Raw genomic sequence first — 26382 nt, 5'->3', positions numbered from 1 at the left:
GAAAGAAAAAGAGGAAGATTACAACTGGTGGTTGTTAGCAATAGCACATAGGTTGACAAAACATATTCATAAGATGAAGAACATGTCGTGCAAATCCAAGTTTATCCGAGCAATTCATCTAGGATGTAAGGTCCAAAATGAGCAACTGTGTATCGAACAAGATTAATCAATCACCTGAAATATTTTTGTTCTAAATAGTACACAATCCCCTACTCTAAATAGATCTCCGACAAGGCTATAACAGCATTCTAATCTCATTGTACTACACACTACAGGAATGCAAAACATCTTCGTGAATCTGAGTCTGATCCAGAAAGGTTTGACTCCGACTTGGCTTGCCTCTTGAGCCCCTCCTGAATTCGATCTTTAATCGCAGTTTCCTGTCAAATGAACAAACCGAATACAATTCATGATCGCAAAGTAATAGTGTGCTGACAAACTGCGGATAAGTTACTCGAGGATTGATTACCATCATGTGGCAACCTTCCTCAAACTTCTCAAGAAACCCGACGATCCAACGGTCAGTATTCTCCATACACTCCACAGGATTGCTTCCCAGCTATCTTTGCGGCGCTGTGAAACTGCATATGTCAAAAAGTCAATGCCATAAAATCACGTGAAGACTAGTGTCCCAGATTGGGTGTGCTTTGTCAAGTACTCCCTCCGTTCCAAAATAGATGACTCAACTTTTGTACTAATTTTAGTTGGGTCATCTATTTTGAAACGGAGGAATAGGTTGGATCGATCACCTTCTCTTGATGCTCCTTGACCTTCTCTTTTAGCTTGGTAATGCCCATGTTCACTCTCAATTGCTTCTCCTGGTCACATTATTACAGTAAAAGGGAAGTGCTTGATTTTGTTCCTTGTCTTTTTGAGAAGTTATTGAGGGACTGGAATGGACAGGCACCTTGACATAGCTCACACCGAGGTCTTTTCGGGAGTAACCCCGGGTGAGATTCCGCATGATGTACTGGTTGTAGTCCTTCAAGATCCTCTTGATGATGTCCGATGTCGAGATGCCATCCGTGCGCTTGGTCTCCTTGAACCTCCCAATGGACTTGACCTGCACAAACAGCACACAAATCAGACATTCCCAGTTTATATATAAGGTCATGAGAATGAGGAGATTTGGATATTCTAACAAATTCGTAGACATCATTGGCAGCTCCTAGTGTCTGCATACTTGGAACAAAGCACATGAAGTTAGTTACACAAACTGATCAAATGGTTACAAACACATACTGCATGGAATGGATGGAACTATAATTCTTCTTCCTCTTGCATGCGTCAAAGCGTGCTTCATACTACTAGCTCCGTTCCTAAATATATGTCTTTTTAAAGATTCCAATAAAGACCACGTACGGATGTATATAATCATGTTTTAGAGTGTAGATTAACTCATTTTGCTGAGTGAATTGCAAAAAATCACCACATTAAAGCGTAGGTTTGCAGAAAAGACTCTTCTACGAATTTGTGCCCGAAAACACTGATTCTTGTTCTAATCTTTTACAGAAAACACTAGTTGATGGCTTTAGCCCATTTGATGACGATTATGATAGATGAAGCCCACCATTTGCTGATGTGCCTAACGGTCTTTTTGCCAAAATATTCTCCCCTCTCTAAAAAATTCTCCCCTAAAAAACTACCCTCTCCCTGCTTCTCCACCTCCCTCCGGCGCGCCCCCGCCTCCCAGCGCCGCCACCTCCCTCCCGACGCGCCCCCGCCTCCCAGCGCCGCCATCTCCCTCCCGGCGCGCCCCCGCCCTCCCAGCGCCGCCACCTCCCTTCCCGGCTACGACCCCGACGTGCAGCTCGGGTGCAAGCGTAGCAAGCGGCGGCAGGCAGCTCGGGCGCGACCCCTGCCTCCCGACGGAGCAAGCGGCGCCGACGACGCACAGCTCGGGCACAAGCGGCGGCATGCTTGACCCCGCCCTCCCAGCAGAGGAAGCAGCGGCGGCGGCGCCCTTGACCCGGACCTCCCAGGGAAGCAAGCACTAGCAGTGCCGCGCAGCTCGGCACAAGCAGCGACGGCGGCGCGCAAGCTGCAGCAAGCAGCGACCTCAACGGTGAGCGCGCGGTGGCCGACGGTACCAAGCGCATGGCGACTCCAAGCCAGCAGCGCTGCCGCGTGCATGAACCAGCCACCGCCTCGTCCTCTGGTGCTCGTCCCACCACATGCGGCACCACCAGCCAACGGCGACGAGCCAACCTCTTCGGCCAACTCCACCGCGTGACCCATTTCTACCCCAAATCGTCCGTTTGTGTCCGTTTGGGGTAAAACGGACAAATCAAACGACCCAGCACATGGGAGCATACGGACGTTTTGTCCGGCCCGTGTCCGCTTTTGCCCCATTTCCAGACCAAAGTTGCTCTCGGTTTGGGGCCAAAGCGAACAGAAAGCGGACGTCTTCGCGTCCTTGTCGTCCGTCTGTGTCCGCCTCGACCCCACATGTCACTCTCTCCTTTTCTGTACCTGACCCACCACGTGCATCCACGACCACGGCGTATGGGGTGAAAATGGGGTAGTAGCGCTGCGTGCAGCGAGTTTGTGCGGCCTCTGTCCGGCGTTTGTTCTCCCTATTTCTACCCCATACGGACAAAATCCGGACAAAATGGGTATAGATTTAGGGTCGTGCGGTGGAGTTGGCCTTCCCCCCCTCTGGACGGTGTGGCCATGGCTGGCGACGAGGACCATGAGCGCCGATGCCTCTGCTGCAGGCCGGCGACGAGGAGCTGATTGCGTTTTGTACTTTTACCCGAATGGTGACTATGCAAAAATACCATGGCCCCACATGTCATAATCAAGGTTAAAATGCATAAAACGGTTGATCAGTGTTTTTTGCAAAAGATTAGGACTAAATCAGTGTTTTCTGGCACAAATTCGTAGAAGAGTCTTTCCTGCAAACCTACGCTTCAATGTAGTGGTTTTTCGCAATTCACTCCATTTTGCTCCGTATGTAGTGCGCATTGATATCTCTAGAAAGACTTATAGTATTTAGCAACAGAGGGAGTAGATGATTTGGAAGTATGCAAAGTGGATAGGTGGTATTTGTTACATATAAATAAGTATATACTGACGGAAGCGCGTCGTGCGCGATGTAGCCGATGCAGTGCTTGCCGAGGAACTCCTGGTTGATAACCCAGGGAGCATCAGGTATGACTTGGTCGACCCACCTTCAATGAGATTCATAGCATAATGTAAAGAGAAAAATTGCATTGCATTGCTAAAAAGGACGAGATTTTGAGCCCCCCCCCCCCCCCCCCCCAAAAAAAATGTGAGATGCATGCTTGCAATGACGAAGCGATTCGTAGCGCTCCTCCTCGGTCATCGGTCATGACGGTCTTGCCCTTGTACCACTGCGTAGGACAGAGACAAGAGTTGCAAACAAGGACATCATAATTCAGAACCGAAGGAGGTTTGCAACTGTGAAAGCAGGAAGGGGAGGAGAGCTCTCACGATTTCTTGGCCTGTTCGAGCGCGCGAGCATGGCCGAAGTGGAAGAGATCGTTGATGCCGTCGGCGTACACCCTGACAGCGACAGGCCGCTGTTTCCCCGGTGACGATGCCAACCGTCGCCGGCGGCTCCTGGCTTTCCCTTTCCTCCTCCGCTGGCTTCATCACCGCCGTTACCACGTGGAAACGGAGCCGCAAAATGCAACGGTTTCCTTTTCAGAGCGATGAGGCCACAATTCAAGCATGGCCATTGCTATTTACGGATACATACAGATATGGAGTCCCAACGGTTTTTTCTTCTTTTGAGTTAAAAATCAACTTTGCCTTTTTATTATTCCCACAGGATACAACTTCAGTGCTGATGGCGATCTTCTTAGGCATCATAACGAGCGACTGCATCTTTTGTGAATTGCTTGTCATTATCATATTATTTAGGGGGGGGGGGGGGGGGGGTACAGTATATACGATTACACCTCATCAAACCTATCAAGTTTCTCCTTGCATGAACTAGAAGACTCCAATCCTGCCATGCCAATCATGGTAAATTTGGCATTGTTCATCAAACTACATAATAATTCACAAAACACATTAGAACTGAAAAAAAATGCTTTCACTCTTTTACTTGCAACACATGATAATTCACAAAGGAAGGAGAAGATTGGAATTTGTACAATTTTCAAGGACTATTGAAATATGTGACTCAATAAGTGAACAAATTAACATTACACCGTAATCTGTATGGAGTAGTCAACAATTACTATCGCTATTTCTTCAACAAAGGAGCAGATCAGGAACAAGTGCCCGCAAACCAAAAGTAACTAGACATACAAGCCAACCAAAGAAGATCATCTGAATTAGTCTGCATTTCATGGACAACTATGGGAGAGCTGAATTTGCTTCCGGAACGTCATCATTACTGCTGAGGCTGCCCTCCCCCTCCAAGAACCTTCCTAATATTATGCCGCTGCTCCGATGACAGCCTCTTCGGGAAATCAACATCGAACCTGATTCTCAGATTGCCTCTCCTCCCATTTTCTTTCACAATAGGCATCCCCTCCTTGGCGATTGCAAGCTCATATCCCGGTGTTACCACGTCTGTCAGCTTGATCACCAGGTCACGCCCGTCAAGGGTCTTCAGATTCACTGTGGTTCCTGCCAATGCATCCACCAGGTCGATCTTCTGGTAGATCAGCAGGTCGTTGCCTTCCCTCGTGTACTCATCATGAGGCTTCTCGTCGATGACGAAGACGAGATCGGCGGCAAGCTGGTTCGGCTGCTCATTGCCCTTGTCCGGAAATGTGATCTTGGTCCCTTTCTTCCATCCAGGTTTTATATCGATTGTCAGAATCTCCGATTCAGTGCCCAGTTGCCTGTTCAAAAATGAGCAGGTAAGAAAAAGGTCATATGGGAGAAATGAAATGGATATGCATCAGCCATCATGTTCTTGACATCTCCATCTGACTCCAGTATGGGGCCAGTTTGGAATGCAGGATAGAAATTCATGGAAATATCACAGGGAATCAGTCCGATTACCCATTAGACTTGACAATGTTCCTGGATATCTTCATCTTGCGTGTCGAACCAGAGTATAGCTCTGGAAGCGTGCAGGTAAGCTTCGTCTCCACGGGCGGTGGCTTCCGGGGCTGGCTAGAGCTGGCGCCGACAGGATCATTGTATAATCTGAATTTGCTCTCGGTGCCACCACCGAACCCACCAAAGGTGCCGGCGCCTTCTGTCTGGAACCTCATCGACTTGGCTCGCCCCATCCCCTCAAAAGGCTTGCTGCTGCCGAAGAACTCAGCAAAGACGTCCTCGGCATTCCGAGGATTGAAGCGGTGGTTGGTGGAGCCATTCATAGATGACGACGAGCTACCGGCGTCCGCGGAGGTCTTCAGGCCCTCCTCCCCATATTGATCATATACTGTCCTCTTCTGCGGATCACTCAGAACCTGAAAGGCAGTAGATGTTGATCATAAAAGAAATCCAGCAATCTGCGCAAGCATTACATTGAAGCATCACCATAAAGCATGTAAACATTTTAATCATAAAATTCTTGCAAACAGATTAGAAGGCAGGCATAATATAGGAGTAGTATATTTGTGTGTGCAAAAATCAAGATTAATATTGGTCATAAAATCCTGCGATTTGAGTAGAATTTGTTAGATCGCTTTGGATCGGATAGGTTAGATTCTCCGGTAGACCTACCTTCTGCTTGTCCAGACGAGGGCGGAGGTGGAGGAGCTTCCCGTGAGCACCGCACTAACCCTAGATCGGTAGGGATTGTAGGTGGGGATTGTGGCAGCGATTAACCTCGTGAGTCGTGCCCCGGCCCCCACCTCTGTTATATAGCGCGGGTCACAGGGGCCCACCAACCATGGTTTGGTTGGGCGCCCCCGATCAGGGCGCGAGTCAGGGGCCCGTTCGACCCGTTGGGTTAGAGATCAACCTAACATTCTCCCCCTTGATCTCAACTTTACTTTTAACTCTATACTTTCTAGTTTATTTGTTTCATCACATATTGGTACATAGAGCATGTTTCATCGTCACAGCTTAATTGCCGATAGAATCATACAGCTACAACATACGTTATGTTCAGAAACAAATTCTGTTCCTTTTGGGCCTATCCAGGAATCATAAGGCTTTCCCTTAAACCCATGCCGGCTAAGTGTTCCTTGAACACATTGGGTGGTAAGCCTTTCGTTAGCGGATCCGCAAGTATATCCTTTGTCCTTATATGCTCGAGACTTATAGTTTGATCCTGGATTTTATCTTTCACAACATAATACCTTATCTCTATTGTTTTGGCAGCATTACTCGACTTGTTGTTGTGAGCATAGAATACCGCGGGTTGGTTGTCGCAGTACATCTTTAGTGGTTTGTGAATACAATCTACCACTTTCAAGTCGGGTACAAATTTCTTTAGCCATATCGCCTGCCCCGTGGCTTCGAAGCATGCTATAAATTCTGCATACATCATGGATGATGCAACTATCGACTGCTTGGAGCTTTTCCACGAAATAGCTCCCCCAGCGAGAGTGAAGACGTATCCTGACGTGGATTTTCTATCATCTCTGTCCCCCGCAAAATCTGCGTCTGAATACCCTTTTATCTCTAGGGAATCACTTCTCCTGTATATTAGCATGTAGTCCTTCGTGCCTTGCGCATAACGCAATGCTTTCTTTACCATCTTCCAGTGCTCCATGCCTGTATTCTCTTGATATCTACCGAGTACCGCGGTGATAAAAGCTAAGTCAGGGCGAGTGCACACTTGTGCATACTGTAAGCTGCCAACTGCCGAAGCATATGGTACAGCTTTCATTTGATCGATCTCATACTGGTTCTTGGGACATTGGAATTTCCCAAAACTATCGCCCTTGACTATAGGAGCAGGTGTGGCTTTACTCGCATGCATATTATACTTTTTAAGAACCTTTTCTAAATATGCTTTCTGCGATAGTCCTAAGACTCCATTGTTCCTATCTCAGTGAATTTCTATGCCCAAAGCATATGATGCTTCACCAAGGTCTGTTATGTCAAAATTTGAGGATAAGTATTTCTTTGTTTCTTGTAGTAGACTAACATCACTACTAGCAAGCAGGATATCATCCACATACAAGATTAGGAAAATATATTTCCCATTTTTAAACTTTGCATAAATGCAATTATCCTCAATATTTTCTTTAAATCCAAAACTTTTAATCATTTGATTAAACTTTAGATACCACTGCCGAGAGGCTTGTCTTAATCCATAAATGGATTTCTTCAGGCGGCATCCCATATTTTCCTTGCCTTCCATGATAAAACCCTTGGGTTGTTTCATGTAGACCTTTTCTTTTAAATCACCATTCAGAAATGCCGTCTTAACATCCATTTGATGTAACTCTAAATCAAAATGAGCAACTAATGCCATTATGATTCTGAAGGAATCCTTACATGAGACTGGAGAAAATGTCTCATTGTAATCTATCCCTTCTCTTTGTGTAAATCCTTTTGCCACGAGCCGTGCTTTATACTTTTCTATATTCCCTTTAGAGTCATACTTAATTTTGTAGACCCATTTACAGCCTACTGTTTTGGCTCCTTTAAGAATTTCCTATAAGTCCCAAACATCTTTGGAACTCATCGATTTCATCTCGTCTTCCATTGCCTTCATCCACTTCGATGAACTCATGGCTTCTTCATATGAGGTGGGATCTTTTTCTGTTCGAACTTCTAAGGGCCTCAGTTTCTGGCACATTCTGTGCCTCAACTTCTAGCACTTCTTCTAAAATTTGCTATTGCACCTCCCTTTCATGCTCAACAACAGGTTCAATCAGCTCCTGACGGACAGGTTCCGGGTCTACCCCCATAGTTGTCATGGGTGGAGTTGCAACTAATAGTGAGAAAAATGGCTCCTGAATCTAGGTGCATGCACCCTCTTCTCCTCAAGATCAATTTTTCGAGCTACCAAGCTCCCCCTCATCATTTCGTCCTTTAAGAAGACTGCATGTCTTGTTTCTACAAACTTTGTATATATGTCTGGATAGTAGAAACGAAAACCCTTTGATCTGTCTGGATAGCCAATGAATTGACAACTCACTGTTTTGGAATCTAACTTTGCAATGTTTGGATTAAACATTTTGGCCTCAGCAGGGCACCCCCACACCCTGAAGTGTTGTAGGGAGGGCACCCTTCCTGTCCATAGCTCGCACGGTGTTTTGGGCACCGACTTGCTTGGTACCGTATTAAGAATGTGAATGGAGGTTTCAAGTGCCTCCATCCATAATCCCAATAGCAAGTTGGAATAACTCATCATGCTGCGCACCATATCCATAAGTGTACGGCTGCACCTTTCAGCTACTCCATGCTTTTCTCCTAGAGTGGGATACATTAAAAGCACATGAGTTATCATGTCTTTCTCTTGCCAGAATTTCTCCCGCCATACGGGATTTTTGACATAATATTATGTCAACTTTACCCCGTTACGCAGGTATTTTCCCAGACTTTTCCCGTCATGCAGGTTTTATCATAAATCATCTTTTTCCCGCCATGCGGGTAATTCCCTGTAAGGGAATATAAATGCCAGAATTGGCTCTTATGACTGCATATTCAATCATCAAATTTAGTAATAAATCCAAATGCTCTTTGACACACATGCTTGATCCGACGTTGGTCAAATTAAACACGCATGTTGCTTGTTTCATTTCAAATCATGTTGACTGAAAAATCTTCTTCATAGAGAGTACATGAAAGACATTCATCAACCAAGACTCTCAATGATCTATCTCTTTTCTTTTGATGCCATTCTTTAGAGAGAACATACTCCCTCACGTTATGACCTTTCTTGGTCATCTTTCGGGTCACAAGTACCCAGAATGGAAGCATGGAAAACTTTTAGTCTGAGAAAACTTAGCCAATAATCAACAATAATGGGCATAAAAATAACCCTACGTTGGTCTGGTTAAAAAAATGCAAATTAAACTTTTGAAACTTTCTTTTGTATTCTAAAACACCGTTGTGGCAGAATTAGAATAAACATCATCCTTCTACATTAATTCCATATCACCATTGGGCGGAAATGGAAATAATGCATATAGCTCATAAACAATGTGATGATAGTATTTCTATTAAACAACTTTGCTAAGAATTAATCATCATCATCAACTTTATTGCAGCGGGAATAAGAAATATACGTTTCTCTAGTTCAAGAGCACTTCTTGATCTTTATCTATTCTCTAAAAATTGACCACTTTGATACAAAATTTATCAGAGATTTAAACTTTGAACATAAGACTCATAGAATTATAGCACTATTATCATCAACGTTGGTCAGAAAATAACAATACCATATTTTAACTTTAAAACAAATATCTTTCTTTTGTCATAGCGGAAACTATCTGCATCTTATTTCACCCACATGGAAAAAACATTGCTAAGAGCATTTCTTTCAATTAAATTTTCCCGTTGGTTCCAATTTAATTGGAGGATAAACCTTTTACTTTGCAGCGGAAACTTTACAATATTCTATTTGAAAAACAATCCTGTACTATTTTATTCTCTAAGGAATTGTAACCGGTTGGTTCAAAAATGCATTTAGAGAAGCAACAATTTAATCTTTTACTCTAGTTCTATTCACTTTTAAAAGAGTACTTTTATTTTCAATAATAAAACATGATCATGTTATTAACAACGTTGGTCATAAAAATAACATAGTCATTTCATTTCAATAATTACTTTAATATGCTCTTTAAATATAATTATATCTAAACTTTTATTTTCTTTGTAAAAGAGCACTATTAATTATTTACGCAGGAAAAAACATGAATAAAAAATTCATGAACTTTTTAATTTTCTGTATAAAATTCATGAACTTTTCTTTTTATGAAAATTTTCTATTTTCATTTTCAGAACTTTTCCTGTTTACTTTTTTTTCTTTTCTATTTTCTAAACAGAATCTTCGTTGGAAAAATTTGTATAGAAAAGCTTTTGTAAATCTGCCCAAAAAAACTGGACAGAAAACTATATATATATATATATATTGCAGCAGGCCCGTGGCCTGCTCGTGCGCGCTCCGCGCGTCGCACCTGGCCGAAAACAGCCCGGTCCAGCGCGCGGCTGTGGCCTCACCTCCCCGGCGGCCCAGCTGGCCCGCTTCTACGCTAGGGTTTCAATCTGCGACGTCGGATTTGATCGGACGGTTTGGCGCGCTTTGCACTCGAACAAAAACGGGACAGAGTCCCCCGACCCGAAACCTAGCGCCCCCATTCTGTTCTCTCTTCAATCTCTCTCTCTCGCCCTTCGTTACTGTGCCGCTCGCCGTGGCACCGCGCCGCGCCCAGGGCGCCGACGACGGCGTCGACCGGCCACCGCGCTGCGCGGGCCTCCTTTTCACTCCGCCCTCTGTTCCTCCCTGAACCCTCCTGTAACAAAGAGAGAGGCGGGGTTGAGCCCTCCTCTGCTCCACTACGCGCGACGGCACCGGTGGAGGAGCTTCGCCCCGGCCGCCGGCAACGGCATGAAAACCACCGCGCCGCCCCGCGCGGCCTTTCCCTTTTTTTCTTTTCTTCTTCTCTGCCACCGTTTACAAGAACACACAGAGAGAGAGAGAGATCCGGCAAGATTCCGATGCGACGTCGTGGCCATCCCCCTCGCCGGCTGCACGTCCCCCTTGCGGTGAGCGCGCCGCCGTCGAGCGGTTTGGCTGCGGTGTACTTTGCCCCTCACGGGGTGGTTCTTCGTCCCCGCACCTCGGCTTGCCGATGCGTGTGGGGATCAAGAGGAACAGGCGCGGCCGTACGGCGGCGCTCTTTGCCGGCGAGGCCCGAGGCCATGCTCCGGTTTACTTATTTTTTTTCTTTACTCTGCCCTGCTAGGGTTCTTTGGGGGAGGGATTTCTTTCTGTGATTTCTTTTCAACCAAAAAAGTCTAACCCGATCTGGCTGATACCATTGTTAGATCGCTTTGGATCGGATAGGTTAGATTCTCCGGTAGACCTACCTTCTGCTTATCCAGACGAGGGCGGCGGTGGAGGAGCTTCCCGTGAGCACTGCGCTAACCCTAGATCGGTAGGGATTGTAGGTGGGGATTGTGGCAGCGATTAACCTCGTGAGTCGTGCCCCGGCCCCCACCTCTGTTATATAGCACGGGTCACAGGGGCCCACCAACCATGGTTTGGTTGGGCGCCCCTGATCAGGGCGCGAGTCAGGGGCCTGTTCGACCCGTTGGGTTCAAATGGGAGAGAGATCAACCTAACAGAATTATCTTGACAGTTGACATGCTAGCATTTTTATTATCGTAAGTAGGATTCTTGCAATCAGATTAGCATTTGTTTTTTGTGTGGAAAAGTCAAGATTGACATAACAAACGACACATAATGCCCATAAACTGACATGGCTGCAACGCTTTGTAGATCGCAGTCGAAACAGATAGTAGTATGATGGTTGCAAGCGGCATTTGTAAGAAGGATAAATGGGAGAGCAAATGGGTTTTGATTAGAATAGCAGTACCTCGTAGGCCTCGGAGATCTTCTTGAACTTGGCCTCGGCCTCTGCCTTGTTGTCGCCGGGGTTCTTGTCGGGGTGCCACTTCATGGCCAGCCGGCGGTACGACTTCTTGAGGTCGTCCTCCGTGGCGCTCCGGTTGACCTTGAGCACGCTGTAGTAATCCAGCCCCATCTTCCCCAACGCTCATGCCAAGAAGAACCAAGGACGGACAGGAACGCACGCCGACGACCTCCCGTAACGGATCCGCACGGCGCCAACGAACCCCGACCCGCCCGGAAAAAATGCGTGGAATTGGACACGATTCAGAGCAGGAGCGGCAATGGGAGGGAGGATAGCAGCGTCCCGCTTTCCCTTCCGGTGTTTGTTTTATCCAAATCCGATGGAAGCAGCCAAGATACCCGGCCAAACCAGCAGCGCGAAACGGGATCGAATTGGAAGGGGTCAAGGGGAGTTTGCGGGGAGGGAGAAGAAGAGACAAAGTGGTGTAGGAGATCTTGGAAGAAGGAGGAGGAGGAGGAGGAGGAGGAGGTGGTGGTGGCGGGGATGGAAGGGACGACGACGACAGCGAGAGAGAGGGGGGATGAAAGAGACAGACAGGGGGGAGACGCGTTGCGGCATTATTGGCCGTGATGCTCTCCGCCCAAATCTTCTTCCTTTCCGTGCTTTTTTGCCTTGCGGGAAGTAGCTACGCGCCATCCGCGGGCGGCGTATCACGTGGGGCCGCCATGTGGGCCAGACCAATCCACCTGGCTCCGGTTTATTCGTTGGGTGTTAGGAAGCCTCTGTTTGGCTGCTTCTAAGTGGATGCTATTTTTAAAAACCATTTTTTTTTAAACCTGTGGCACACTTTATTCAACTCAAATAAGGGATACATCAGAAACAAGTTCAGCTAGAATAAACTGTGGAGGATCATTATCCCACGAGATTACAGAATTAGAATCATAACAACATCTAGCTAACTTGTGTGTCACTTGGTTTGCCCCTCTTGAACAATGAGCATAAGATACAGACCCGATTCTTTGAACTAATATAAAGCAGTCATTCAAAATCGCCGAATAAGGACTCAGAATGTCCACTTCCCTCTTGCATGCTAAGATAATTTCGAGGCAGTTTGATTCAAAAGTGATACTGGAACATCCAGGTTGGTCTGCAAGCATCATACCATTTTTCAATGCCATCGCCTCAGCGGAAGCGGCACCGAGAACGTGACTAACCAGGGACGATGAACCAGCCAAAGCCTGTCCATGGTGGTTTCGAAGAACGGCCGCAGTAGCCCCGCATCCATCCTCCATAAAGCATGCGTCCACATTCATCTTATACATGTTGTGACAAGGTTTAGACCACTTCCCTTCAGTAATTTGGCTAGCACTCGAAGCCCCGGCATAATTCGTTGTTATTGTATGTATAGCCAGTGCCGATTTAGGAGGACTCGCCACCACTTCCCCCTTCACGGACTCCCTTCGTTGCCACCATATGTACCAGGCACCAACCAATATGATCTCTTGGAAGCCAATATGTTTCAATATCATAGACTTTTGCCTTTTATCTCGAAGTAAACTCTCAAGGATGACACATCCAGACCGGTCTAATGCATCAGCATGTGCAATCGTCTCCTAAAGGCCCAAGAACAGCCAAACTTCGTTTGCATGATCACAAGTAAACATGAGGTGCTTCAGGTCTTCTGCACCCCTTTTACAGATCGGACAGAGCGTAGAGACTGGAATGTGACGGTTTTCCAGAACAGACATACCCGGAATAATTCCATGCAACGCCTTTCAGCCAAAGATTTTAATTTTGCTGGGCACTTGTAGCTTCCAAAGAATCTCCCAAACTGGGTTTAAAGTAGATGGTCCATCATCACATCTTCTTATACGCGCTCCAAACTGGTGCTCCCACTCCGTATAGTATGCAGACCGGACTGAAAATGAGAACGACCAAGTCTTGTGCCCGGCAATAAAGTCTTTAGTTAAATGTGTGCTCAACGGGCTCTTCAAGATTCGTTCAACATCCATTGAGATAAAATTTTCTCGAATCAACACTTCATCCCAACTTCCTGTCCATGGATTAATCAATTCATTTACCGTTTGCAGAAGACACATACCCCTCCTTGAAATCACCTTCCTGGATGGGCTACCAGGGATCCAGTGGTCTTCCCAAATATTGATTAGACTTCTTGAACCCACTCTCCAGATATACTCTCTCTTGAAAGTTTGTAAACCTGTTATAATGTTTTGCCAAGTAAATGAATATCCCTTCTTAGGACCCGCCTTTAATAGATTCCCATCAGGGTAATACTTAGCTCGTAGCACACGAGCACACAGAGTTTCGGGATATGATATCAATCTCCAACTTTGCTTAGCAAGCATAGCTAGATTAAATGTGTGTAGGTCTCTGAGCCCCATGCCACCATTTTTCTTGGGAATACACATCTTCCACCATGCCCACCGATGCATCTGATTTTTCTCCTCTGTATCACCCCACCAAAACCCAGCAATGGCATCAGTAATTTCCTTACAAATTTTCTTTGGGATCTTGAAAACTGACATGGCAAAAACTGGGAGGGACTGAACTATAGCTTTAATCAGGATCTCTTTACCCCCAAGGGATAAGATCTTTTCTTTCCAGCCATGCAGTCTGTCAATCACCCTCTCTACCAAATACATGAAGTTGTCACTTCTATTGACACCCACCATGGCAGGAAGGCCCAAATATCTATCAGACACTGGTTCAGTCATGATGTTGAGTTCAGTACATATATCAGCTTTTAGTTGGACATCCACATTTGGACTGAAGAAAATACTACACTTAGCTTCACTAACCATTTGACCAGAGTTTGCACAATAAAGATCAAGTACTTGTCTCAATAAGGTTGCATTAATCAAATCAGCTTCATGAGGATTAAGGAGTCATCAACAAATAACAAGTGTGAAACTGATGGTGCATTTCTGCATACCCTTACCCCCTCAATGCCACGAACCTCCTCTGCATGAGCCAATAAACTTGATAACCCTTCCGCGCACAGCAAAAATAAGTACGGAGAGAGAGGGTCCCCCTGACGGAGTCCCCTAGAAGGAATGAACCGTTCCGTCTCCTGGTCATTAAATCTCACATTATATTTAACTGATGAGACACAAGCCATAAGAAGATCAACGAAGTCTTGTTGGAAACCCAACCGAAGCAGCATATTTTGAAGAAAAACCCACTCGACTCGGTCGTATGCTTTATGCATGTCAAGCTTGACCGCACAATAACCGGAATTTCCTTTTTTCTTATTCTTGATTGTGTGCATACTCTCATATGCGACAAGAATATTATCGGTAATAAGGCGTCCAGGGACGAAGGCACTTTTGACAGGAGATATAACATCATCAAGCAAGCTCTTTAGACGAACATCAATCATCTTAGATATAATCTTGTAAAGAGCAGTGCACAAGCTGATATGCCTATACTGTGTTACCTTCTCTGGATCGTCCACTTTCGGAATGAGAATCATGATAGTGTCATTCCACCCTTCTGGGATGATTTTTTTTGATGGATTGCCTTAAGCACTTCTTCTGTAATCGCCCCCAAGGATGTACCAACATTTTTTAAAGAATAAAGCATGCAAACCATCTTTGCCTGGGGCCTTCAAATCACCAATAGAAAAAAGTGCTCGCTTAACATCCTCCACTGAGTAGGGCTCGCTCAATACATCATTCATCGCCTGGTCTACCCGAGGAACGACCTTCTCTAGTAACCCAGGGTCAACATCATCCACCTCCGAAGCAAACAAACTCTCAAAATAATTCGAGATCACGGGGTTTAAATGTGCAAACCCCTCTTGCCAAACCCCCTGATTGTCCTTCAACTTCTTAATTTTGTTTCGCTGTTGTCGCATACTAGCGTAGTTGTGGAAGTACGCAGTGTTGCGGTCACCAAATTTCAACCAGTTCAATCTGCTCCTTTGTGACCAGTACACTTCTTCTTGTTCTAATAATTTCTCTATTTCTTCTGACAACTCCTTTTGTTTAGCAATGTTCCTGTCATTCATCTCTAGCCGAGTTACTTTCTCAAGCTCACTCTAAATAGATCTCAGCTTACACTTTGGGCTTTTTAAAATCGCTTTGTCCCAACGATGTAATTGTCCGTGCACAAAGCTCAACTGCTCCGTCAGGACACTGTCCAACAAATTTGGACTAGCCCGATCCCATGCTTCTTGTACCACGTTCTTGAATTTCTCCTCTTTCAACCACCTTGCCTCAAAACGTAGTACTGTAGTAGGATCCAGATCAGGCGCACTCCCCTCCCCCATGCACATGAGTATAGGAAGATGGTCAGACTTGTTATATTCAAGGTTTGTCAATATTGCATCAGCGAACTTATTGTTCCATGTCTCATTCGTCAAGGCCCTATCCAGCCTCTCCCTAATCTTACCTCTTTTCCAAGTAAACTTGTCACCAATAAAACCAAAATCCTCGAGATTACAAGCATATAATGCATCACGAAACATTTTCAGGAAACGTTGGGGCCTTGGATTGCCCCCTTCCTTCTCAAAGGAGTACAAGATTTCGTTCAAGTCTCCCATCATCAACCATGGCAGATTGCCACAAGTATTCAGATCACGTAAAGTTTGCCATGTCTGATGATTTTCTGCCCAGCTCGGCTCCCCATACATGCCGGTAAATCTCCATGCATCATCTATTCCTGAATCCACCAAGACATCAATAAACTTATCTGACTTAAACCGCAACGATATATTGACATCTTTCTTCCATAGTAGTAAGAGGCCACCACTTCGGCCGTCACTCCGGACGACTTCTTTGTGGTCCATCTTTAGTCGCCTCATTAAGCAATCAGCCGGGTATTCTTCTAGGTGTGTTTCGGACAAAAATAAAACATCAGGTTTCCTTCGAGAATTAACATCAAGAAGGGCCTTAACGGATGCGTCCTGTTGAAGACCACGACAATTCCAGCTAAGAAATTTCATTGCTCCTGGTCAGGTTCCGGAACAAGTCGATTTAGCAAACGAACAGAAATCAGAAAACCAACCGTAATCAGCACGATACAGAGGGACAAAAACCAATCACAACACCTTTGTAAGGCAAACGGAGTTGCGCGGGACTGATAACCAGCTTTGCTAGACACGTGCTGGGACAAAGATTGTGCAGGCAACAGATCCTTCAAAACAGTTTGTAGCAGATCGCAGAGATAACAACGCCCATGCTAGAACAACTCTTCTCCTTCTCTCATCAGGGCATCAAGTTCACAGCCGAGAGGAGCACATGACCCCAGCGAGGGCAGTGGCCGGGTAGGCGGTAACTGCCGCCGGCGGCGGCGACCAAACTTTAATCGCCTTACAATCGCGTTAGCCAGGAAAAACGATTGTCATCAAAGTGTTACAACACACTGCTATTTTTAAAATCTTACTAGTAAGATAAGATCATCTTATAATAGAAGATGTATACGTAAAAATAACTACCTTTTACACCACCTCTCCAATAGATGGTGTAGATGTAAAGAAAAAATAGCATACCATCTCCATTTCTCAAAGATGTAAACTACAACACTTCACAGTGCAAATTTGCATCTCCACCATATGAAGATGTAAAAACGCAACCGCCCACCAACTGCCCAACTGTCGTTCATTTGTCTTCCTCGCGACTAGCCGTCGTCAGATTCCCGCCCGTCCGCCTCCCGCCGATGCCGATGACCCTATCGCTTTCTCCGACTCCGCCGCCGGTGCCCTGACCCACCTCGCCGCGGCCACCTCCTCCGCGCCAACCTTCCCCAATGTGGATGCCGCCGCCCTAGGTTTGCCCCACCCGGCCGGTCACCATCATGCCGGAGGCTGCAAAGAAGCAGCGGGCCACCAAGCCATGCGGTGGAGGCGTGAAGCGTTCAGCGGCACGGAACCACAACCCGACGGGGTACCAACCTCGGTCGGCAAAATCTCGAAGCCGGACGCGGCTACGTCGGGCGATTTGTAGTCGGCGCCGACCTTGGCGTCCTCCTCTAGCCATAGAGCTTCTCATCAACCTCCTCCTCTGCCGCCGCTGGCCATGGAGGAAGATGTGTCCACACCGACGACTACCGCATCCAATGTGTTCGATGATATGTCGCAAAGGTAAAAAAACTGTTTGTGCATTTCTTTGTCGTTTCAATTATCGATTCCAATAGAATGTGAAATTGATTACGTGTACGTCCATTTGTAGTCTCGATGATGAAACTTTCATGTGCGCAGAAAATGTGACAAATGATGATTATTCACATGATTATGCATCACAAGAATATGAAACTCCAAAATATGGTGACGACAATCTCGACATGGATGATGAGGGCTTCGTTATGAAGGGAAGAACTGCAAATTACATCGCATGGAAGAAAGTCTCTCAAGATGCAACCGTTGGGACCGACCAATCCACCAACATTTATTGGCAAAGCATCAAGGAGTACTTCGATGCGCGCAACACTAGTGACCACTATTGCTCAAGTGACTCCCTTCATTAGTGTTGGGGCACCATCAACGCCGAATGTCAAAAGTGGGCAGATTTCTTGGCAAGTGTTGATCGCATGAACCCAAGTGGTTGCGGTGATAGTGACTTGGTAATAATCATTTGTTCTTGTCTGCTTTCTCTACTTTCCGCAATTGCTGAAATGTTGACTAGTTTGATGATGACATGTTGGTTGTTTTTTGGTAGAAAATGATTGCAAAAGGATTATTTCGAGATAGGAACAACAAAGGAGAGAAGAGGAAGAAGAAAAGAAGAGCTTTCACTTTTCAACATAGTTACAAAGAGCTCAAGGATGAGGAGAAGTGGAAAACCATAGAAGTTTTCGATGCTTCGAAGAAGAAAAGTGTGGTGGTGGAGGATGAAGAAGATGTCCTTGGTGATGACAGAAGGAGCCCAACCCCTTACTCGACGACTAAACCATATAGGCCCGATGGAACTAAGAAAGTGAAGGGAACCAAGGCCTAAGACAATGATAAGGATGAAGGAAATATGCCCTAGAGGCAACAATAAAGTTATTATTTATATTTCCTTATATCATGACAAATGTTTATTATTCATGCTAGAATTGTATTAACCGGAAACTTAGTACATGTGTGAATACATAGACAAACAGAGTGTCCCTAGTATGCCTCTACTTGACTAGCTCGTTAATCAAAGATGGTTAAGTTTCCTAGCCATATACATGTGTTGTCATTTGATGAATGGGATCACATCATTAGAGAATGATGTGATGGACAAGACCCATCCGTTAGCTTAGCTCTATGATCATTTAGTTTATTGGTATTGCTTTCTTCATGACTTATACATGTTCCTATGACTATGAGATTATGCAACTCCCGAATACTGGAGGAATACTTAGTGTGCTATCAAACATCACAACGTAACTGGGTGATTATAAAGATGCTCTACAGGTGTCTCTGATGGTGTATGTTGAGTTGGCATAGATCGAGATTAGGATTTGTCACTCGAGTATCGGAGAGGTATCTCTAGGCCCTCTCAGTAATGCATATCATAAGAAGCCTTGGCATTTCTGATATTATATGTGGATGACGTATTATTGATCGGAAATGATACTGAATTTCTGAATAGCATAAAAGGATACTTGAATAAGAATTTTTCAGTGAAAGACCTTGGTGAAGATGCTTATATATTGGGCATCAAGATCTATAGAGATAGATCAAGACGCTTAATTGGACTTTCACAAAGCACATACCTTGTTAAAGTTTTGAAGAAGTTCAAAATGGATCAGTCAAAGAAAGGGTTCTTGCCTGTGTTACAAGGTGTGAAGTTGAGTCAGACTCAATGCCCGACCACTGCAGAAGATAGAGAGAAAATGAAAGTCATTCCCTATGCCTTAGCCATAGGTTCTATCATGTATGCAATGCTGTGTACCAGACCTGATGCGTGCCTTGCTATTAGTTTAGCAGGGAGGTACCAAAGTAATCCAGGAGTGGATCACTGGACAGCGGCCGAGAACATCCTGAAATACCTGAAAAGGACTAAGGATATGTTTCTCGTTTATGGAGGTGACAAAGAGCTCGTCGTAAACGGTTACGTCGATTCAAGCTTTGACACTGATCCGGATGACTCTAAGTCACAAACCAGATACGTATTTTTATTGAATGGTGGAGCTGTCAGTTGGTGCAGTTCTAAGCAGGGCGTCGTGGCGGGATCTACGTGTGAAGCGGAGTACATAGCTGCTTCGGAAGCAGCAAATGAAGGAGTCTAGATGAAGGAGTTCATATCCGATCTAGGTGTAATACCTAGTGCATCGGGTCCAATGAAAATCTTTTATGACAATACTAGTGCAATTACCTTGGCAAAGGAATCCAGATTTCACAAGAGAACCAAGCACATCAAGAGACGCTTCAATTCCATCCGCGGTCAAGTCAAGGAGGGAGACATAGAGATTTGGAAGATACATACGGGTCTGAATGTTGCAGACCCGTTGACTAAGCCTCTCTCAGGAGCAAAACAGGATCAACACCAAGACTCCATGGGTGTTAGAATCATTATTGTGTAGTCTAGATTATTGACTCTAGTGCAAGTGGGGGACTGAAGGAAATATGCCCTAGAGGCAATAGTAAAATTGTTATTTATATTTCCATATATCATGATAAATGTTTATTATTCATGCTAGAATTGTATTAACCGGAAACTTAGTACATGTGTGAATACATAGACAAAAAGAGTGTCCCTAGCATGCCTCTACTTGACTAGCTCGTTAATCAAAGATGGTTAAGTTTCCTAGCCATAGACATGTGTTGTCATTTGATGAACGGGGTCACATCATTAGAGAATGATGTGATAGACAAGATCCATCCGTTAGCTTAGCACTATGACCGTTTAGTTTATTGCTATTTCTTTCTTCATGACTTATACATGTTCCTATGACTATGAGATTATGCAACTCCCAAATACCGGAGGAATACTTAGTGTGTTATCAAACGTCACAATGTAACCGGGTAATTATAAAGATGCTCTATAGGTGTCTCCGATGGTGTTTGTTGAGTTGGCATAGATCGAGATTAGGATTTGTCACTCCGAGTATCGGAGAGGTATCTCTGGGCCCTCTCGGTAATGCACATCACTATGAGACTTGCAAGCAATGTGACTAATGAGTTAGTCACGGGGTGATGTATTACGGAACGAGTAAAGAGACTTGCCGGTGACAAGATTGAACTAGGTATTATGATATCGACGATCGAATCTCGGGTAAGTAATAATATCAATGACAAAGGGAACAACGTATGTTGTTGTAACACCCTCGATGCGACTATAGCTCCCACGTGTCGAGGCACGACTTAGAGACATAATCGCATTGAAGGCATATGTCGCAAGTTAGGCAATCTTCACAAACATCCCATGTAATATAATAATAAAAGGGGAGATAACATAGTTGGCTTACACTCGCCACGTCAATCAAGTGCATAAATAACATTACATCATCCAAACACTCATGGCCCGACTACGGTGCCAAAATAAAAGAGAACCCAGCATGCGACACGGTCCCAATCACCCCCAACTGGGCACCACTACTGATCATCGGGAAAGGAAACATAGTAACGCTGAGAGTCTTCGTCGAACTCCCACTTGAGCTCATACGCGTCTCCTGGAGCGGAATCATCAGGCCCTGCATCTGGTGTAATAGTAATCTGTGAGCCACAGGGACTCAGCAATCTCGCACCCTCGCGATCAAGACTATTTAAGCTTATAGGTAAGGCAAGGTAAATATGAGTGGAGCTGCAGCAAGCGACTAGCAAGTATGGTGGCTAACTTATTCGCAAAGGAGAGCGAGAAGAGGAGGCAAAGCACGAGCGAGAAACTAGAGAGCAACCTGTGCAAACATTACTCCAACACCGTGTCCACTTCCCGGACTCCGCCGAGAAGAGGCCATCACGGTAACACACTCAGTTGATTCATTTTAATTAAATTAAGGTTCAAGTTATCTACAACCGGACATTAACAAATTCCCATCTGCCCATAACCGCGGGCACGGCTTTCGAAAGTTCAATCCCTGCAGGGGAGTCCCAACTTAGCCCATGACAAGCTCTCACGGTCAACGAAGGAATAGACCTCCTCCCAAGACGTTCCGATCAGACTCGGTATCTCGGTAATTCAAGACAACTCCGACAATGGTAAAACAAGTCCAGCAACACCGCCCGCTGTGCCGACAAATCCCGATAGGAGCTGCACATATCTCGTTCTCAGGGCACACCGGATAAGCTAAGCGTACGGGAGCCAACGTAACCCAAGTTGCCAAGGGACGGCCCCGCACGGTGCTCTAGGTTGGACCAACACTCAGAGGAGCACTGGCCCGGGGGGGTGGGTTAAAATAAGATGACCCTTGAGTCCACGAAACCCAAGGGAAAAGGCTAGGTGGCAAATGATAAAACCAAGGTTGGGCATTGCTGGAGAAGTTTTATTCAAGGCGGACTGTCAAGGGGTTCCCATTATAACCCAACCGCGTAAGGAACGCAAAATCCGGGAACATAACACCGATATGACGGAAACTAGGGCGGCAAGAGTGGAACAAAACACTAGGCAAGAGGCCGAGCCTTCCACCCTTAACCAAGTATATAGATGCATTAAGATAACAAAGTAATATAATGATATCCCAACAAGTAAATAAATGTTCCAACAAGGAACGGCCTCCAATCTTCACCTCCAACTAGCAACGCTATAAGAGGGGCTGAGCAAAGCGGTAACATAGCCAATCAACGGTTTGCTAGGACATGGTGGGTTAGAGGTTTGACATGGCAATTTGTGAGGCTTGCAAGCAAGTGGTAGGCATCGTAGCAATGTCATAGCAAAAGACCGAGCAAACTAGCATAGCAAAGATAGTAGTGATTTCGAGGGTATGATCATCTTGCCTGCACAGTTGTGAAAGTTGACTGGATCCTTAAAAGAAAAATCAACGGGCTCCTCGTTAGCGAACTCGTCTCCCGGCTCTACCCAAACAAGACAAACAAGCAACAAGGATACAATCAACCACGTGCAAGACCAAGCAATATGATGCAATGATGATATACTATGCGGGATGCGATGCAGGATGCAAAATGCAAGATATGGCAGGAAAAGCATGAACCTGGCCTCAACTTGGAAAACCAAGTGTTCCACTGGAAAGATGAGATGAAATCGCTTGAAAACGATATAGGGAACGCCGGAATCGGAGTTACGGTTTGGAAATAGCAAGCGATTCAAAAATGACACCAGTCTGCGATTTACAGCAAGTAGGCATCTAAATGTAATGAGATGAACATGCTACAGCACCCAAACATGGCAACAAAATACATGGCAGGGATGCACACAAGATGCTTAACAAAAGTCTAGCAGTAAGCTATGGCCAAATCATCCATTAACAGGTTCAAACAAGCATGGCAAAAATGCAAATGACAAACAGATCTCAGACTTAGTGAAATTAACACTTGTCTGGAATTTCAGATCAGGTAGCCCTCTTCGGAGCAACAAAACTACATGTTACATGACCTGAACATGGCAAAGTAAAGCATGGCATGGAGCTAATTAAAGAGCTTAACAAAAGTCCCTTAGTGACCTTGAGCCAAAAGGGATCAGAAAATACAATTGCAAGCATGTGAACATGGCAAAAACATAATCAGTTTCAGACTTAGTGAAAAACTGACACATGCTGAAATATAACTCAAGTAGGCATGTTTACGAGCTCGATGCACTCACTACAGAGCAAGTCATGGCAAGACAAGCATACATCCATCAAGAAGGCACAAAATGCAAGCTAGAAATGGCAAGAACAATAGCATAGCATGCATGGATCAACTACAACATCACCGGCAAAATTGCAAACAAGTTGACAATCTGCCCAGATTCACAAAGTAGTAAAAGTAGAGCTCGATTGACTCAAGATATGGTGCTCCAGAATTGCAAACAAAGACATGGATGGATAGAGAACTACAAGATTAACAAAACTCCCTTACTGATCATCCTCAAAAGAGGCACGGATCACTAGGAAACAACAAGAACATATGGCATCATGAGATAAACAGCTCCAGGACTTAGTGAAATTACTAAGTCCCTGAAAACAGAATTAGCAAGTGCACCACTTTGTAAGCTTGCACAAGTCACCACACACATCCTAAAAATACATGGGTTGCACCTCTGGAAAGATGACAAAACCCTTAACAAAACATATGTAGAACTCACGGGCATATCATGCACACAATAATCATGGCAAAAATGACAAAAGTGCTAAGCGGAGTAGCAGATCTGACAATTAACTCAAGTAGCCCTCTTCTAACAGCATTTCGGGCATCAAGATGAACTCAAATGAAAATGATGCATTGGAATGAAATGATGTACTCTCTGAGTTGAACATTTTGATATGCTGTATGCATGAATCGGAGCTACGGATGCAAAGTTACGGAGCCGCGAACATGGGCATATGAACCAAAAATTCTGAGGACTTAGGAAAAATTCAACCTCCGGATCTGGATCTAGGGTTTCGGGGGCACGCGGCCCGATGTTCGGCGGCGTGAGCTGGAGCTCGCCGGAGTTGAGCCGGAGAAGAAGAAGACGGCCGGGGCGGTCGGATCCGTGCGGGGAGGCGAGGCCGGAGGAGGAGGAGGAGATGGCCGGCCGCGGCGGAGCTCGGCTCCGGCCGGCGGAGCGCGAGGCGGTGGGGAGGAGTGCGGTGGCCGGGTCCGGCCGGCGAGGGGCTTGGCGGCGGAGGGCGATGAGGCGGCGTTCGAGCGCGGGGAAGAAGGCGGCGGCGGGCGCGGGTGAGGCGGCCCGGCTCGGCGCGGGAGAGGGCCGGCCTCGGGCCCGTGCGGGCCGCGGCGGCGGCGGGCGCCGGGTGCCACGTGGCGGCGTGCTACTGGCGCGGGGCGGCGGCGGCAGCTTCGTCCGCCCGAACCGGACGTGTCCGGCGCGGTGGATTTTTTAGGGTTTCGGAGGTAGGAGGAGATCCGAAAATCGGGGGGCCTTTAAATAGGCATAGAGGGAGCTAGGAGAGTCCAAATGAGGTGCGGTTTTCGGCCACGCGATCGTGATCGAACGCTCTAGGACCTGGAGCAGAGTTTGATGGGTTTTGGGCGAAATTGGAGGGGTGTTGGGCTGCAACACACACGAGGCCTTTTCGGTCCCTCGGTTAACCGTTGGAGTATCAAACGAAGTCCAAATGATACGAAACTTGACAGGCGGTCTACTGGTAGTAAACCAAGGCCGCTTGGCAAGTCTCGGTCCAATCCGGAAATGTTTAATCCCCACACACGAAAGAAAGGTAGAATTGACCACCGGAGGAGAACGAAGCGCCGGAATGCAAAACGGATAACGGGGAAAATGCTCGAATGCATGAGACGAACACGTATGCAAATGCAATGCACATGATGACATGATATGAGATGCATGACAACGATAACAACACACGGAGACAAAAATCCGAACCCGAGATAATAAATATAACTTAACGCCGGAAACAGCAAGAGTTGGAGTACAAATTGGGAAAGTTACATCCGGGGTGTTACAACACTCCACCACTACGAAAAGATCTCGTCCCGAGATCTAGGACTGAAAGAACGCCGGGTACTCAGAACGGAGGTGATCCTCGCGTTCCCAGGTAGCTTCACGGTCGGAATGGTGTGACCACTTGACTTTGAGAAATTTGATCGACTTGTTGCGAGTCTTGCGTTCAGTCTCTTCAAGAATAGCAACTGGGTGCTCACGATAAGAGAGATCTTCTTGGAGCTCAATGTCCTCGAAGTTGACGGTGCGGTCAGGAGTCTTGAAGCACTTTCGAAGCTGAGAAACATGGAACACGTCATGAACATTTGCAAAGTTTGAAGGAAGTTCGAGTTGATAGGCGAGGTTGCCTCTCTTGCTGACAATCTTGAAAGGTCCCACGTATCTAGGGGCAAGCTTCCCTTTGATACCGAAGCGACGAGTACCTTTCATCGGAGAGACGCAGAGGTAAACATGATCTCCGATCTCGAAAGCCAAATCACGGTGCTTACTATCATAGTAGCTCTTCTGGCGGGATTGGGCCGCTTTGAGGTTATCACGAATGACTTTGCACATTTTTTCTGCCTCTGTGATTAAGTCATTACCCAAAAGCTGACGTTCACCGGTTTCAGACCAGTTGAGAGGGGTACGACACTTCCTGCCATACAAAATTTCAAATTGGGCCTTGCCCGAACTTGCTTGAAAACTGTTGTTGTAGGAGAATGCAGCATAAGGAAGACAATCCTCCCACTTCATGCCGAAGGAGATCACACAAGCCCTGAGCATATCTTCAAGAATCTGGTTGACACGCTCGACTTGACCGCTAGTTTGCGGATGGAAAGCTGTGCTGAAGCGGATGTTGGTGCCCATGGCCTTCTGAAAAGAATCCCAAAACTTCGAGGTAAAGATGCTGCCACAGTCTGAAGAGATCACTTGTGGAATACCGTGCAGAGAGACAATACGAGAGGTATAGAGTTCCGCCAATTGAGCTGCAGTGATCGACTCTTTGATAGGCAGAAAGTGAGCCACTTTGGTGAGTTTGTCGATGACAACGAATATAGCATCATTGCCACGCTTGGACTTAGAAAACCCAGTCACGAAGTCCATTTCAATGTGGTCAAACTTCCATTCTGGAATGGCAAGAGTTTGGAGGAGACCAGCTGGCCTTTGGTGTTCTGCCTTCACTCTTCTGCAGACATCACATTCATTCACGAATTGAGCGATCTCGCGCTTCATTCGAGTCCACCAATAAGCTTGCTTAAGGTCCTGATACATCTTCGTGCTCCCAGGGTGGATGGAGAGGACAGAATTGTGAGCCTCGTTCATGATCACTTTACGGAGGCCACCTTTGGGTACAACAATACGATCCTCGAAGAAGAGAGTGTCCTTGTCGTCAAGGCGGTAGCACTTGTACTGGCTCTTGGCAATCCCAATCTTCACATTTTTCACCATTGCATCAAGTAGCTGGGCTTGGCGAATCTGGT

At 45.9% G+C, this 26382-nt stretch overlaps 1 protein-coding gene and 1 pseudogene across 1 annotated transcript; both read right to left on the bottom strand.

The window, feature by feature from the left end:
- Positions 1–257: 257 nt before the first annotated feature.
- Positions 258–3618, bottom strand: LOC125518803 (choline-phosphate cytidylyltransferase 2-like; annotated as a pseudogene).
- Positions 3619–4041: 423 nt separating this feature from the next.
- Positions 4042–12076, bottom strand: LOC125519746 (DNAJ heat shock family protein). The gene is made up of 3 exons (XM_048684493.2): positions 11439–12076; positions 4987–5402; positions 4042–4823 (listed from the first exon to the last, which is right to left on the bottom strand). The coding sequence occupies exons 1-3, from the start codon at positions 11604–11606 to the stop codon at positions 4367–4369; spliced, it is 1041 nt and encodes a 346-aa protein (XP_048540450.1). The 5' UTR covers positions 11607–12076; the 3' UTR covers positions 4042–4366.
- Between the last annotated feature and the right edge of the window lie 14306 nt (positions 12077–26382).

This window comes from Triticum urartu, chromosome 7A, assembly GCF_056163025.1.
Source record: "Triticum urartu cultivar PI428250 chromosome 7A, HENAU_Tu73, whole genome shotgun sequence".
Taxonomy (NCBI): domain Eukaryota; kingdom Viridiplantae; phylum Streptophyta; class Magnoliopsida; order Poales; family Poaceae; genus Triticum; species Triticum urartu.
Note: the sequence above shows the minus strand (reverse complement) of the source record. Positions and strands in the feature narration are given on the sequence as shown.

Excerpts from the sequence above, each read along its gene's own strand:
- LOC125519746 (XM_048684493.2), bottom strand. The coding sequence starts at position 11,606 with ATGGGGCTGGATTACTACAGCGTGCTCAAGGTCAACCGGAGCGCCACG. Across the intron at positions 5,403-11,438 it reads AGATCTCCGAGGCCTACGAG|GTTCTGAGTGATCCGCAGAA; the intron begins GTACTGCTATTC and ends ACTGCCTTTCAG. Across the intron at positions 4,824-4,986 it reads AACATTGTCAAGTCTAATGG|GCAACTGGGCACTGAATCGG; the intron begins GTAATCGGACTG and ends ATTTTTGAACAG.